Source organism: Juglans microcarpa x Juglans regia, chromosome 6D (assembly GCF_004785595.1).
Source record: "Juglans microcarpa x Juglans regia isolate MS1-56 chromosome 6D, Jm3101_v1.0, whole genome shotgun sequence".
In the NCBI taxonomy this organism is placed as follows: domain Eukaryota; kingdom Viridiplantae; phylum Streptophyta; class Magnoliopsida; order Fagales; family Juglandaceae; genus Juglans; species Juglans microcarpa x Juglans regia.
In genome coordinates, this window is record NC_054604.1 from 34,316,339 (window position 1) to 34,333,451 (window position 17,113).

Consider the following 17,113-nt stretch of genomic DNA (forward strand, 5'->3'; position numbering starts at 1 on the left):
GATTTTTTTCGTCAAAAAATAGTCTCTGAATCAGGTAATTCGTCCTTCTTAACCAGGAAAAATTCTCTGCTGCTTCTCAAATTGGATTTTTATGGATTAGCTTGTGAGATAGAACTTTGCCCTGTTTTTGGTTGCTGCGAAAATGGGAAGAAATTTTTTAGTTTCTATGTCTTTTTGTTTTGGCTTTAATAGTTGCAAGGTCACTAGATGTATGCTAATTGATTGGCTTCGGATTGAATGGCTATAATAATTTTTAACACCCTTTAACTTTTAATTTGCACTGAAAATATCCTTGGTTTGAGTAGAGTGAGTTTACATTTCTTTGGATATTGGTTTACGGGCTTTGGCATTCTCACCATTATGTTTTCTTGTTTAAATTTTGAATATTGTTGTAGGGAAACTTAAGGTTTGTGGAAAAGATTCAAGGTATAAAGTCTTGAGTTGGTTGGTTGGGGAAAGTGAGAATTCGGACTTAAACAAGTTGCTTATTTTTTTGGTTTGCACTGAAACCAAATCAATTGAAATGAGTGTGGTGGGATTTGATATTGGAAACGAGAACTGTGTTGTTGCCGTGGTGAAGCAAAGGGGTATTGATGTTTTGTTGAATGATGAATCGAAACGTGAAACCCCGGCTATGGTATGTTTTGGGGAGAAGCAACGGTTTATGGGATTTGCTGGTGTTGCTTCTGCAATGATGAACCTGAAATCCACAATATCTCAGGTCAAAAGACTAATTGGCAGGAAATTATCAGATGTGGATGTGCAGAACGAGCTAAAAAAGCTGCCTTTCAAAACGTCTGAAGGTCCGGATGGGGGCATTTTGATTCACTTGACGAACCGGGGTGAGAGCCATACATTTACGCCAGTGCAAATTCTGGCAATGCTCTTTGCTCATTTGAAAGAGATAACATAGAAACGTTTGGAAATGCCCATTTCAGATTGTGTAATCGGGATCCCATCATACTTTACGGACTTGCAGTGATGTGCATATTTGAATGCTGCAACAATTGCTGGGTTAAAGCCGTTAAGATTGATGCATGACTGTACTGCTACTGCACTTAGTTTTGGAATTTATAAAACAAATTTCCCCAGCTCTGGACCAACTTATGTTGTATTTGTTGACATTGGTCATTGTGATACTCAGGTCTCTATTGCATTATTTGAGGCTGGACATATGAGGATATTATCACATACTTTTGACATAAGCTTGGGAGGGTGAGACTTTGACGAAGTTTTGCTTCAAAATTTAAAGAGCAGTATGGTATTGATGTGTACTCTAATATCAAGGCATGTATCAGGCTGAGGGTAGCATGCAAGAAGCTAAAGAAAGTGTTAAGAGTGCAAATCCAGAGGCACCTCTAAATATTGAGTGTCTGATAGAGGAGAAAGATGTCAAGGGATTTATTAAGAGGGAAGAATTTGAAAAGCTAGCTTCGGGATTATTGGATAGGATGAGCATTACTTGAAACAAAGCCTTGGCTATAGTATATCATTCTATTTATTTGAATATCATAGCATCATATATCTTTGACCGTGCAATGCACGATATATTCCAAAAGATGCTGACTTCACTCATGTAAACAAAGTGCATTATTACCCATTACGTATCTAGTTTTGGTGGGCTTTGAGCGCAGCTGCCTTGCATGCTTTGGATGAAAATAATGATAACAATAATAATAACTTATAAGCAACTATAGTTTTCCTTAAACAAAGACATGATCACTTGCATCCATTATAAAGTTCTGGAAAAGACATTGTTGACCATTAGGCCCACAGGTCAGTCATGTTACTAGCAATAAATCTGTTGATCATCAAATTGGAAATAATATGATTTCCAAAGTACTAAAATCTGTTTATAGAATGATCATAGCAAATTGCATGGCAAAAAGAGACCATCAACGAATGTTTTTAAAATTCCTGCACTCAGTAGAATAAACTTTGAACTCCATTCAAGTCCCTGATTCCACAAACTTCCCTTGCAACATGTTCCAAGTAAAAGAATATAAAAAAGATCTAAAAATATCAACATATTTTTAACAACTTCACATCCATCCAAAAAGAAGTATTTAACATCAATAGTCCCAAAAAGAATATATTTACATCTGACAATATATCAACATGTTTTTAACAACTTCCCATCCATCCAAAAAGAATACATCCATCCAACCAACTTATCCAAGTACATTGACTTATAGCCACAGTTGTCCCCCAGACAAGCTATTCAGCTGGGTTCCATCCACCCTAAATTGTATTTGTGAATATAATATAATAGTTAAAAACTCATCCACATGTAACAAAGTGGATAAAATTCACATGCTAAAAAAAGAACGAACTCGTCACCTGACAGGTCCATGGAGATGGTAGGCATCAAGATAAGGTAAGAAGGGTGGCAACCAAGAATGTGGCATTGTTGCATGGCACCCATGCATATATAGCTTGAAAATTCCGGATGAAAGGGAATTGGTATCACCTAACATATAGATCAATAACAACAATGAACCAAATATGTAGTAATAAATATAGACATTAATATAAGTATGGTGTCGAATTAATATTCAAAATACCTGTATTGTTGGATTGGTTGATGAAATTGTGCTAACAAGTGTTGATATATATTTTAACAGAAAATGCAGTAAATGTGGGAGAAGAGTTTGAGTTCAATGATTCCTTTAGGACATACAGGTTCCATTTCAGCATTCAACACAATATATTTCAACAGAATGTGAAGGGGAGATTGCTTTTACCTGACGAAGGAGATCTGATGGTGAAATGGAGGAGTTGGGCGTTTGCGAGCAGCTCTGAGTCTTGCCTTCCGTGTATGTCCTCGGATTCAACTGACTTTCTACTTGGGATTTGTCCTGCGAGCAACTCTAGCCTCTGGGTCTTTCTTGCCGTGTATGTCTTTCTTCTCTTCAGGTTTTGTGTTTTCTTTTTAATATAATAATAGCCACGTCAACCATCGGTATCCAATTGGTAAACAAAACTGCTTGTACGTAGAAGAATTGTTAAATTATCTTGAGAATTTATCTAAAAATACACATTTCCTTGAGATTTATGCTTTTTTTTTTTTTTTGCTTTATCGTTTGAAAAAATATGTTCTCTACAATATACATATATAGTAACGTGCTTACATGATTATGCCTCGTTTGTTTTAAGAAAGTATCTCATCTCATCTTATCTAATCATTACAACTTTTTCAATTTCTAATACAAAATAAAATAAACAATTCAACTTTTTTAAATTCTAAAAACAAAAATAATATTAAAAAATATATTCTAATAATATTTTATTTAATATTTTAACTTTAATCTCAACTCATCTCATCTGCGAAAACAATTTAATTTGAAAGACAAATTATAAAATTTAAATTTTATAAATCAAATCTTACCATTTAAATTATGTAAATGGTGTATTCTGTATACCTACTTAAGAATATAATAACTCTTATCATTTATTTCTTTTGGCCAAAGTCATATACTATTATTGCAAAGTTTACATGCTACAATAACAATCGAGGCATGTCGTTCTCATTAGAATATGAAAAGGGTTTGCGTTCAATCAAGGCGAAGTTTAAAAGATGGTTTGGAAATTATTTTGAGTAGAGGAGGGGACGCCCGCCGACAGAACACAAAAGTCAAATACTTTATTCGCATTGATATTTTTTGAGCCGAAAAATAACTTCTTATTAAGATATTTTGATACAAAAGTTGACTAACTAATTTAATATATTAGATATATTTTATAATAAAAATAATTTTATAATCTTATTATCTCAAGTTCTATCAATATATAAATTTATTTTTATAAAAAAATTTTATGTAGTCCCATTTAAATACGGAAATATTCTTAACCAATCTCATTTTATCTTATCTCATCACATCATTATAATTTTTTTAAATTTTTATATAAAATATAATATACAATTCAAAATTTTCAAATTTTAAAATAATAATAATATTAAAAAATATTATTATAATAATATTTTATTAATCTTATTTTATTTCATCTCACTATTCAAACGAGATAAATATTTCTCATATACTTTAATGTCTCGCCCAATGTTTTGAATACCGTACCGGACGTTGTACCGGTCAAGGCACCGGAACGAAATATTTCGGTACCAGTACCGTTTCGGGATAGCGTTTCGGGATAATATTTCGGGATAGTCGATATATGAATAAATTATATATATAAATATATATAAAAATTATATTCTAAAATAATAGTCTATATATAAATAAATTATATATAAATACATATATATATAAATTATAAATAATCTAGTTTGAATTGAGAGTTAAAAAATAAACTTATAGTTTGAAAAAATGAAAAAAAAAAAAAAAAAAAAAACACAGGCCGAAATATCGGCCGGTACCGGCTGAAATATATGCTGGTACAGGTCGAAATTCAGGCCGAAACGACCGGTACCGGCCGGTACGGCCGGTATTTTGGCCGGTACGAAACATATATAGTACCTGTACCGGCCGGACGGTCGAAACGAAAAATTTTAACTGTACCGACCGGTACGGTATGAAATTTAAAACTATGATCTCGCCTCCAAAATGACATAGATAATGAAGATAATTTTCGGTGTATTAAATAAGAAAATAGTACTAAAAATTATTGTACTTTTCTTATCTAAAACAAGATAAAGTAGAAAGGGCATCGCCGAAGTAATTTAATTACAAACCACAGAAGGACAAGTAGTTAAGAAGATGGAGAAGCCTAGTCCTATCGAGAATACCCACCGAGTATGGGTATTGATTGTACTTTTTTTTTTTTTTACTTAATAATTAAAGAAATATTTTTTAATATTTTTGCAATTTTTAAAGAGTTTAAAAAAATATTTTAAAAAAAAATACATGTTTCGGTGTGGATGTAACAGTCCCCCAAGAACATAAACATGGTTGTTGCAGAAAAGGAAACAAGACAGGCCCTTGAACTTAGGGTTCAGTGCTGTAGTACTAAGAAGGGATTCAGTTGATCCCTTGAAAACAAACAGAAAATGGATGGATTTCAGATAAAACTTCAATTGAAGCAACTTCTACTCCAGTCGTGCAACTCCTCTTTCCAGATAATCTGGAGAACTGGAGAGAATATTGATAATTACGGCCATTACCATCACTCCAGACGAAAGTTCCCATCTCTGCCATTTCAAGATGAACAAGAAACCTCAATTCACTGAAACAAAAATGGGGATAATGTACAAGGCACCTGGACCACATGGTTTATTTTACTGTTCTCTTATTTAACAAGTCGATCGATAAATTGAAAGAAAAATTTTTTTTATCAGTTATTATTCATTATCCTACATCCCACATCAAATACACTCTCACACTTTATGAAAAATATTTTTACACTCTATGAAAAAAAAAACTATAAGTATGAAGTGTGAAAGTGAATAGTGACTGATGCATAGAATTTCTCAAGTCAAAAGTCCTAAATTCACTTCACACCCTATATGGCCCAGCGCGTTGCCCGATTTGGATTCACAACTCATCTCACTATTGTTCATTACTATTCATCAACTTTAACTCATAAATCTCACTACTATTCACAACCCATCTCACTATTATTTACAACCTCTCAACCTCAAAAAAACCACCATCAAAATCCCGGCACCTCCTTTCCCTCATCTTTTTCAATAAAATCCATAATTTCCTCCAACACCATGTCTTCCCATTTACTCCAAATATATGCATGGTGTTCATCGTTTGACACCACCCTCTTTCAAAATTTTGGTGGTGCTTCAATCCTGCCAAGAAAAGTAACCTAACACTAAGCTTGAGACTTGATTTGCCACCCAAAACTTATTAAAGGATTGGATCTAAAGGATTCAAGGATGGCAAATTTATTTCGATGATGATAGGCTCTGGGGTCTGGACTCTGGACACAGGCACTCAAAAGTAAATACCTTCTAAACTTCTTGTTTATTTTTATAAATAGGATAAAATGAGTTGAGATAAAAATTAAAAGTTGAATAAAATATTATTAGAATATATTTTTTTTAATATTATTTTTGTTTTGAGATTTGAAAATATTAAATTGTTTATTTTATTTTGTATAAAAATTTTAAAAAATTAGGATGATTAAATGAGATGAGATTAAGAGAATATTTGTATGTACCATACTGTTATCCCACTTTCATCCTATTAAGTAAGATGTGTCACATTTATTATTATTAAATGATAATTTAATACATATTTTTTTATCATCTAATGATAATAAATATATTACATACTATTTAATATGATCAGAATAAAATAAAAGTACGATATATAATATTATTCATATAAAAAACATGGTGCGACCCAAGGATACCTTCTTTACCCGTCTTCAAACCCACACCCTATTCCCGACCAACTTCCACTGTTTCTATTTTCGTCATTCCCCAAAGCCCTCGAAAGTGCAGATTCAATTTTCCAACACTAAAGCCAAATGCCAATGGGAAATTCTCGGTCAAAGTACTTATCTTGAACCGATGCAAGGCCTCCACGAAATGGCAAATGTCATCACAATTGAAGAAGAGAGTGAAGCTATTGATTCACGATGCTTCACTGACACTGACAATACAGAGCATCTATTCATGAATTGCTTTATAAAGTAATATGGAAACAATCCCCAGCTTGGTCAATCCATATGAATCACTTTCCATGAAACCGAATGTCTGGATGGATATAAATGATCATGGATCCCCACAAATGGCTTGGAATATACATAAAGAATTCTCAATTTCTTGTCACTTTACAGTCTATCCTCTGGTTGCCATGGATGAATACAACAATAATGGTCAAGGCACCAAATACCATACTACAAGTGGCACATATAAAGGAACTCATCAAACCAAACAGAATGGATACCATTCCCTGATGGATCTTTCAAACTCAGTTCTTATGTGGGACTCAAATTCATTTGTTGTGGTGTATTAGGAGTAGTTTGGATTTAGAAATGAGTTGAAATGAGTTGAGATGGTTTGTGAATAGTAAAATAAAAGTTGAATTATTTATTATATTTTGTGTGATAATTTAGAAAAGTTGTTTTAAGATTTGAAAATTTTGAATTATTTATTATATTTTGTATAGAAATTTGAGAAAGTTGTAATGATGAAATGAGACGAGTTAATGGTCTTATAAGAAGCAATGATCTTATGCACCACATTTTTTTAAACGAGATATAATTTATAAAAATAATATCCTTTTATGTAAATATATTTAATTTAAAATTTAATTATATAAAAAATTATAAAGAAATATAAACCTATCACTTGAAATGTTACACAGGTATTTTCCAAAAAAGATTAGTCTAATAAATAAAGAAAAATGATATTTGCAGTTATAGAATACTTAAGCTGCGTTTGAATGTTGAAGATAGTAGTGAATTGAAATGATAGAGTTAATTTTGTAGAGTCTACCTAAGAGCATCCTCATTGGCTTGGTCAAATCTATCTTTAAAATTTAGCCAATATCACACTTTTTTGCATTTGCATATTATATTTAAATTCAATCCCCAAATTGGATTATTCATTAACTCTTTATATAATAATAAAATATTATTAATTTAATAATTTTTTATTTAATTTATTTCTATCACATCTTGTAGCTCTACCAATTAAATGTTAATAATAATTATATAATTAAATTAATATTAAAAAACCATATTTTCAAAAGTTATTTAATTCTAATAACAAAAAATATTTGATTAAACTCATCTAAAATTTTATCTAAATTTCTTAATTACAAACCAAATAGTATTTTTGCTTGGAGTGAGAAATTAATATTTTAATATTTGTTTGGAGTGATAAACTAATATTTTAATTTTTGCTTGAAGTGAGAAATTAATATTTTAATGTTTGGCGAATCAATTGTAGTTCTCTATTTTTGACTAACCACTGTAGCAAAAGTCTAAATTATTTTAGATTTGTTCAATTCAATGTGAGATGTGTTTTACATTAATTATGTAAATTTTAGCCAATTTTATTTGGCCAAGCTAATGATGATGTTTTAATATGAATTTAAATGTATTTGAATGTTAAAATAAGTTTAGATGTATTTATGAAAAATTGAAAAAAGTTATGGATCTCACGTGTAAAGAGATTTTTAGTTGAGATGAATTTAATAATTTAAAAATTAGATACTTAGATGTTAGATTTAGGTTAAATTTAGATTGAATTGAGTTGAAATCAAATAAATTTAACAACTAAATGAGACCTTAATCGCCGCACATAATTTTTAAAAAAATTAGTAAATATAGAATCTATATATAAAAAAATAAATTTTTTAATAATATATCGAATTATTTGAAAAGAAATACGCTCACTTGTAGAACCTATCATCATACTTAACATTATTTATAAATAAATAAAAAATAAGCAAACGGACCCAAACTAAGGAGAAGCAACGACGATCGTACATGCAATCAAGCCGCGAAAGGACAAATTTATGATGAGAGTCCCCACCAACCGGCAACCGGCGCAACTCTCCAATGATATAATTACGTGGAGGTGGCATATAATGGTTCTAATCCACCGAAGCATCGTCCAGCCAGTCCTAAGAGACATGACAACGATCTAACTTCTAACCAGGAACTAGCAAGTTAAAAAAAAAAAAAACTGAAAAACCTACTTTAGGTACGGTTTGAATAATGAAATAAGATGAGTAGATTTTAAATAAAAATTAAATAAAATATTATTAAAATATTATTTTTTAATATTATTATTATTTTAAAATTAAAAAAATTAAATTATTTATTATATTTTATATAAAAATTTTAAAAAATTATAATAATAAAATAAAATCAAACATTTTTCTTATCCACTAAACGTGAGAGGAAGGATATAATAGACAAGAGAGAGGGTCGAGAGAGAGAGAGAGAGGCGGGGAGTTTAAAGTTGAAAGTGGAGCAAAAAGCTGAGCGAGAGAGTTTGGTTGGGAGTTTTGTGCAGTGTTGCTGGTACAAGAACAGCAGCAGACGCAGTGATGAGATCTTTAATCCTCTTTCTGACCAAACACTGCCCCCTCATCACTGGCTTCATCAAGATCTCGTATAGGCCTATAGGGGATACTTCTTCCCCATAACCTTTATTTACTGTTCCACCACCTCCACGCCCCCCTCTCTCTCTCTCTCTGCGCCTCTCTCCCAGTCACACACAGCATGGAAAAACTGCAGGAAGATTCCCAAGAAGTTCCCTCTTGAAATTGGGTGTATCTAGTTCCCTGGGTTTGATTGGTCAAGTGGGGTATTAAACTATTTACCAACAAAAAAAATTCCAGTTTGGTTGGGGCATTCTGGGTGTATCAAAAGCTGTGTAAAGAGACGGTAAAAGAGAGGCAGAGAGATGGGTTTAGGCTGAATATAGAGCTGGCCTTAGCCTTCTGGGTCTGGTTTGTTGTTTTCTTTTTCTTTTTCATTTTTTTTCAACTTAGACGGCTTTGGTTTCTGGTGTTGGGTAATGGAAACCGGGAAAACTGAATGGCAGAGCCTTTTGGGAGAGGCAGCAGCAGAAGTATCAGGTCTCAGTTGGGTGGCAGTTGCACAAGCAACAAGAGGAGAGTGGGAAGGAAAGGGAGAGTAAAGAATCAACAACCCACAAAGAAAAAGTGTGCTGCTCCTTTAAAAGCTGGAAGGGGAAAAGCACAAGGGCCGAGTCTGGATCCTCAAAGGAATCATCATCATCAACATCAAAACCCAGTTCTAAATTCAAGGCATGTTCAAGAAGAGGGAGAAGAAGAAGAAGACGACCAAGATTCCACATCACAGCAAAAAGAGCATCACCATCATCAACAGCAAGAGGCAGTCTTTCATTTCCAGCACCACCATCTCCATCAAAACCAACATTTGTATGGAGGATTAGACTCACAACCACAACCATCGCAACCTCCAAAGAAACGCTCTCACTTTCCTTCTCCTCAAACTTGCATCGAATATGCAGGAAAAATGCGAGAGAACCACCACCAAGCCACAACATCGTCGAGATTGGGGATAAGAAGCGGAGGCGGCGAGATCGTGGAGGTTCAAGGAGGCCACATTGTTCGCTCCACTGGACGCAAGGACCGCCACAGCAAGGTCTGCACCGCCAAGGGGCCCAGAGACCGTCGTGTCCGTCTCTCCGCCCACACCGCAATCCAGTTCTACGACGTCCAGGACCGGCTTGGCTACGATCGACCCAGCAAGGCCGTCGATTGGCTCATAAAAAAAGCCAAGGCCGCCATCGACGAGCTCGCCGAGCTCCCAGCATGGAACCCCACGACTTCGGTCATCACCACCACCTCACAACAAGAGCAGTACAACCAGCAGCCGCAGATAATCGACGAGAACGAGAATACAATCGGTATCCACCGTGGTCCGATGGATACCATTGCTTCAAGCAGTAGGAGGACAACAACTGCAATGGTGGGCTGCGATGGTGGTAGAGTTTCAGAAACTGATATGCATAATTTTCAATCAGTCCAGATGGGCCAGAACCCGAATAATAGTTGTAGTTTTCTTCCACCATCGCTGGACTCGGACTCTATTGCTGAAACAATCAAGTCTTTTTTCCCTACGGGTGCATCGGCGGAGACAATGCACTCTCCTTCGCCGATACAGTATCAGAATTACCCACCAGATTTGCAGTCGAGAACTAGTAGCCAGAGCCAAGATCTGCGGCTCTCACTTCAGTCTTTTCACGACCCAGTTGATCTTCTGCACCGGAACCAGCACCAGGCCCAGACCTATCATCATCAAAATGAACAAATGCAGTTTTTCTCCGGAACAACCCCATTGGGTTACGGTGGGTCCTCCTCGGCTGGGTGGTCTGAGCACCACCAACACCACCCAGCAGATACGGGCCGGTTCCAGAGAATGATAGCTTGGAATAGTGCTGGTGCAGACACTGGTAATGCCAACAGTGGAGGCGGTAGTGGATTCGTCTTCAATTCACCACCACCACCTCCTTTGTTCGGCCAAAACCAATTTTCTACACAGAGGGGACCCCTTCAGTCCAGTAACAACACCTCTTCGGTTCGCGTTTGGATAGACCCGTCAATTACCACCGCCTCCGCTTATCACCATCAAATTCCGCCAACAATCCATCAGTCCTCAACATCGAGCATTGGATTCGCCTCTGGCGGATTCTCCGGGTTTCACATTCCAGCACGTATCCAGGGTGAAGAGGAGCACGACGGCATCTCAAACAAGCCGTCCTCTGCCTCCTCCGATTCTCGCCATTGATCGATCAGAATAAAGCGACCGATTTCCCTCTCTTTACGAGGTGCTACCTTCAAAACCCACTTCTCAAATTCATCTAAAATGCCTCATTACCGACTTTTAACTCGACTTTCCCACAAATAATCTACCTATTTGTTAAAATGCTTTTACAGGACTCTTATCATGCACTAGGAGAACCAAGAAGAGTAGTTATTATGTCAATAGAGTAATGGAAGAGAGGAGACTTTCAGTCAATTTGATCCGATGGCGTATCCCGTGGGAAGAAGAAATCTGAGTACCTTTCAGGCTATTCGGTCCGCGGTTTGTTTAGTTTCTATCATCTGATTATGTTCTAGCTTTGTTGTTATGTTTGAGTGGGCTCCTAGAGCTCAACTTTGTTTAAGTTGTTGGATTGCTGTGTTTCTGTCGGCAGACTTCGTACATGTCATGCTGTTTGATTTCACTTTCATTTCTAGCGTTTCCAGCGGTGAAACAGCAACTAGTTTGTTCTAATAAACCTGGGCAGAGCATGGCTCTTTTTCGAACATTTGTCATAAAACCCGGCAAAACCAGATCAACTAATATGTTTCTTTCTCTTTCACCTCGTCTTAGAAATGGACATCTTCTTAATGAATTGCCAAGTAGATGAAAGGTTTTTTTTTTTTTTTTTTAGCAAATTATTCTGAATGATTTGTGATTGCTTTGTTCCTTTACCACTTTCCACTGGAACAGTTATAATTTCTTTCAAGGGTTTCCTTAAACCTGCAAAAGGAATTAAAAGATTACCATATCTTTTACATCTTGTTCGGATTTTGGGATCACAGGACTAGAGGTCATTTTCCTTGTACAGTAGATTGTTGAGAAGAAAAGTAGTTTGTTCCACAATTCTCTCTCCTCCCAAACTGAAGAGGGGAAAATGGAAAATTTCTGCTTTTGTAGTGTCGTATCTTCTTACTGCCGATCTTTATAGCCTCTTTAGTATATATAAACTAACTGGAACAGTGTTCACTAGGACTGCGAAATTGCTATAGACCTCACTCTAAAGGGAAAGCAAAACAAGGATGAATCTTGACAACTAATTTACTCAATTAGTGCCAGTTAGGTGGGTCTAGAAAAGTTGAAACCCCAATATACCCATATTAGTAGAATCTGGGTTCTCTTATTCAGCCCTCCTATGTATTAAGTTAGCGTGTCTTCAAAAAGGTGATCTTAGGATGCAGCAAAGGATTAGATTTAAATAAGTTGTGAAGTCCGCTTTGCAATTAAGATCAGGTTGGTTTGGAATGATGTGTGCTTTGCCATGGGAAGTGGGCTAACTGGAGTACATCTGCAGGAGGAACCATGAAAGCGGAATTGATTGAACACATGTTCAACATGCTTAGTTATGGAAGAATGCATGACAGAATGGATACTACCAAAATGTATTTTTGGCCATCTGTCTATGGTCCCCTACCCGTTAAATATCTGTGCCTAATAAAATCCACTTCAGTCTAGGTTGGAACTTTCTTCTTTTCCCAAGGGAGATTAGAGAGAAATGAAATAAACACATGGCGTATATATTGTTGATACTACCCCTTCCGAAGAATGTGGGTATCAATGGTGGAAAGGTGCTGCGACACCTTTAGAATCAGAAGAACGCAACAATTAGGTGGGGTTTGGAATTTGGATAGTGAGATGGGATAGATGGTTTTAGATGAAAGTTGAATAAAATATTGTTAAAATATATTTTTTTAATATTATTATTGTTTTGAGATTTGAAAAAGTTGAATTGTTTATTGTATTTTATGTAGGAATTTGTGAAAATTATAATGATGAGATAAGTTGAGATGGTTTTGATATCCAAACTGAGCCAACCAAATCACCGTCTTTTAGACGAAAGGAATACGGTAAAGTATTGGATTCTCTCTAGTTCATTGGAAATTCAGTATCGAAGAATGGTAGAGAGGAAGGTTAACAGTGGAGGAAACAATATTCTTGTTGCTATTCAAATGCTTAATATAATATGTACAGGGGATATAATAACATCCTCTGACAATCCAGAATATGAAGTCTTTTTGTCTTATTTTACACTCCTGGAGAAAATCACACTAAATCCAAATTTGTCCAAATAAGAACACAAGATACACTAGAACCCCAATCAATCCGTGCCTCGCTACGCCAATCAATAAGCAAATTCTTAGTTGGATATCTGCAGTTTTAGGCCAACCTAAAGCTGCTGCTGTTCTCTGCTTAGACAGCTTATTTCTCGGTGGTTGGCTGCACTGAGTCTTTTGCTTTTGTGGTTCCTTTCTCATTCGAAAATGCTGGTTTCACTGAAACTGATATTTTCTTCTCTGGCTGGTTTGCCACTTTGTTTAGTGTGCTTTGCTTGGCCTGCGCTTTGTTTGAATCTGCAGAATTTGAGTGAACCCGGATCTCCCAAGGGCGAGCAGCTATCCAGCGCTCCATCCAGCTCCAACCCCAGTTTTCTTTGCCAAGACTGTAGGAAGCCTGGCCAAGATATTGGCTAGAGTTGGCCCTCCACTGCAAATCACATTCATGCATAAAATTCTCAAAAGGAATCCATAAACATAATTAGTATTAGAAGTGAGGATGAAGGTGGTTTGTCATGGTTTGGCAGAGACCTGATGAGAGAAGGCATATGCCATGGCTCTCTCCCGCTTAATTGCTGCTTCTTCTCTCTGTCGGATCCTGGAAAGGATCTCCTCCATGGTTTCAGAGCCACCGCACCACTCCACCTGTTGAGCAAATTAACAATTGTTATGCCAATGGTGCCATCCATCCTTGACCAATTGCCATTGCCATTTAGCCAGTGCGGCAACAAGAAGAATACTACAGGAGGCTGTTCGTTCAAATATTGGATGAACGTATCTGAAAAGAGTGACGAGTAAAGCACATGTACCAGTCTCAAACGCAATAGAAATAGTTGAAAATTTCTCTCATTTTTTTTTTTTAAATGTTGTGTGTGGGTATTAATAAAGCAGAGAGAGGCATAACAGCCGTGCTCTGAACAATACTGGCCGCCCACCAAGACAGCATAATACTAATATTTGTTAAAGGCAATGAAAGCAAATGTGTAATGATAAGTAGGAGATGGTTGGAGTCAAGAGTACCTCTAGCTCATGAAGCTTAGCTTCAAATTTCAACTGATTTTCCGACTTCTTTTGCCTAAGTCGGCCTTCTGTTACCATTCGGAGTCGGCGAGCTCTGATTTGGTCTTGTATCCTACTCCATAAATGGATATGGCTCAATGCAGTTGATGCTTGCTGCGTGACAGTCTGATCCTGAATCAAGCTCTGATATCTCACCGTCCCCTTCTTCAGATGGCACACTTTTTTTCTTACCTGCATTACATAAGAGGCAGCAGAGACGACTGTGATGATGATAGAGTTGGACGGTATGGGCTCAAGCTCAAATTTCCGAGTACAGTTATACAAATGGTACAAGTTAATTTTTTGACATGTACATTTTGTATCTTTTAACTATATATATGTTTTGTATATTCGAATCTACTCTACAATTCACCCAATCAATTAAAATTTGTATGTGTTAAGTCCACTTATTAAGTGAGAGTCTGGCTCACACGTCATGAAAAAAGTTAAAGATAAAAATAATAAAATTTCATGCGGTGATTTCACAAATCTAACTGGTCACATTACTTATTTTTCAATCATCTTAAATAGTTAAAATTGGACGAGAATACCATTTTTCAATTTTTTTTAATAGTCAAACAATCTCTCTTGATGCTGAACACATGTACATTGCAACTTAAGAAAATAATCTACGAGGAGAGGTATTTGTCAAGTTCTCATTTAGGCACATTAACATGGTGGCATTGCCTCTATATATAGCTACACCACCAATAGTTGAACACCAAACAGAAGCAAATAAAGATATTGGGGCGAAAACTATGCATATGCCCCATACTATGGTGAAATATATATACCATATGTGCCCGAAATGCAGTTTGAATCCGAGTTGCAGCTACATCTTCTTCGACTGGAACTGGAGGAACATCAGGAAGATTTTCAATGGGACGATCATTAGAGGAGCTACTTGACTCGTTATGAGAATGATCCTTCGACTTCGACCCATTTGGTTTATCAGTAGGTGAGTGTACCTATATATGTTGTATACCACAGATATTAGGGAGTCGTAGTCATCAAAACAAAATGAATGAGTGAGAGAGAGAGAGAGAGAGAGAGAGAGAGAGAGGCAGGGCCACTGCAAGTTCATACCGCCAGGTGAAAATACATACAAATACTAATGTTTTATCAACTGTACTTAATAATTAAACATGTTAAACTGTTGCTTACCACTTTCGGCTTCTCCTTTTCTCTCCAGAGGCCTTTTTCTCTCTACCCAACTTTCGGCCATCCTTCCATTTACTTCGCCTAGAGGGGGGGTTGGAGTTTTGGCTCCTCCCTCCCTCCTCCTGTCCAGCCAACGCCAGAGCTGTCTATAGTGTTTTCTTTTGGTTTTTTGGTTGTTTTACGTCCGTATCACCAATATGCGCCTATCTACTGCCTATCGGTCTCTTACGACCACCACACACCTAGTCAGTAGACTCTCCAACTGTCGATTTGTTGGATGGTCGAAGAAAACTGATCAAAAGAGTGGCGCGTGAGTCTCACGTGCAACTCATACCGCGCATGAGTTTCATGTGCCGCCGTGCCAGAGAGAGTCTGCCTCCATCATGCGCGGCACTACTGGGATCTGTGGCTTCAGATCTCTCAGATCCGACCACCCCCTTATTTCCTAGATTGGCGCATGAACCACACGCGCCTCCATAGATAGTGAAGGTCCTATGCCTGCGTATCAACGCATCCTCCAGTTGCTACATTCTTATGTTCCTACTCTCTCTAACTGATGATCAAAACTAAGTAGTCATGGAAGTCTCCTACAACCAGTTTAGACAAACAAGATGTAGCATACATCGATTCACTGCGACTAAAAAGTCGCAGGCTTATAGTCTGTTTATTAGATTATGCTAAAACCGCTTCAAGTGGCTTCCCCTTAGTGAGCAATGGGTGAGAGCCAATTTTTGGCTCCAGATCCCTCTTTTTTTATTCCACTTGTGTTGCATTTGTTTGTTTTGGGATGATTGTTGGGGACTCCCACCCCATTCAATCCAGTATCATGTAACCACTTAGTTTATCTAGGAATTTGCTTGCTTAGGGAAAAAAAAAAAAAAAAACATGTCAAACTGTTTACCTTTGCTTGCTTTGATCTATCTTCCTTCACTCTTTTTATGCTAATCAATGACCTAAACCAGTCTCCCGAACCCATTGGTATTGATCAGAATGCAGAAGGTTGGAATGAAACCTAAGACAGACCTGGCACAAAAAAAGTTTCCCCAGCCATTACAATAGATTTCATTCATGTGTGCACGTCATAGGGGAAAACAGTAATAACAACATGAATCCAGTTCTGATATCATCCAAATCCTGTTCGGTAATAATATGTTGGCACTCGAGAAGTAAACAAGGATATCATCATCGCCAGCACAACAATTTAAAAGCTACAACAGAACAGAAGGCCACAAGGATTTGTATGGTGCAAGGGAGATTACTCTGCCAGAAAACACCATCATACATTCAAGCACAAGAAATGGAAGTAAAGATAGATGGTTTAAGGAATGCATACCGGAGAAGAGGCAAATTAGGCATGGGCCTGGGAGGAGTTCTGGGTAGTTTTAAAGCTTTGGAGTATAATTTAAGAAAAGAAGAACAGTGAGAGAGAGAAAGAGTTGCATGGTCTCTCTCTCTCTCTCTCTCTCTCTACACGTTCTCAACTCTCAAATGACAACCCAACTAAACTGAAGCTGCTGTTTGATCTTTGGAAGGTCCGCAGTCAAAAACATCAACAAGGGCTAAAGTTCCAACAATTATCCCGAACATTTAAAAACATTTATGTCACATTCCGAGTG

The 17,113-nt window shown here is 36.5% G+C and overlaps 3 protein-coding genes across 4 annotated transcripts; 2 read left to right on the forward strand and 1 right to left on the reverse strand.

The window, feature by feature from the left end:
* LOC121234682 (heat shock 70 kDa protein 16-like) lies at positions 1-984 on the forward strand. The gene is made up of 2 exons (XM_041130735.1): positions 1-34; positions 396-984. Exon 2 carries the CDS (start codon positions 524-526, stop codon positions 911-913), a length of 390 nt encoding a protein of 129 aa, XP_040986669.1. The 5' UTR covers positions 1-34; positions 396-523; the 3' UTR covers positions 914-984.
* Positions 985-8,928: 7,944 nt separating this feature from the next.
* Positions 8,929-11,783, forward strand: LOC121234680 (transcription factor TCP4-like). Its single transcript, XM_041130732.1, has one exon. It carries the CDS (start codon positions 9,469-9,471, stop codon positions 11,206-11,208), a length of 1,740 nt encoding a protein of 579 aa, XP_040986666.1. The 5' UTR covers positions 8,929-9,468; the 3' UTR covers positions 11,209-11,783.
* Positions 11,784-13,141: 1,358 nt separating this feature from the next.
* LOC121234681 (protein IQ-DOMAIN 1-like) lies at positions 13,142-16,992 on the reverse strand. 2 transcript variants are annotated; one of them, XM_041130733.1, is made up of 6 exons: positions 16,831-16,992; positions 16,399-16,520; positions 15,131-15,304; positions 14,298-14,528; positions 13,809-13,922; positions 13,142-13,707 (listed from the first exon to the last, which is right to left on the reverse strand). In XM_041130733.1, the coding sequence occupies exons 2-6, from the start codon at positions 16,471-16,473 to the stop codon at positions 13,423-13,425; spliced, it is 879 nt and encodes a 292-aa protein (XP_040986667.1). In that variant the 5' UTR covers positions 16,474-16,520; positions 16,831-16,992; the 3' UTR covers positions 13,142-13,422. The 2 variants fall into 2 exon arrangements, with proteins under 2 accessions (XP_040986667.1, XP_040986668.1); XM_041130734.1 differs by lacking the exon at positions 16,831-16,992 and adding an exon at positions 16,603-16,812.
* Between the last annotated feature and the right edge of the window lie 121 nt (positions 16,993-17,113).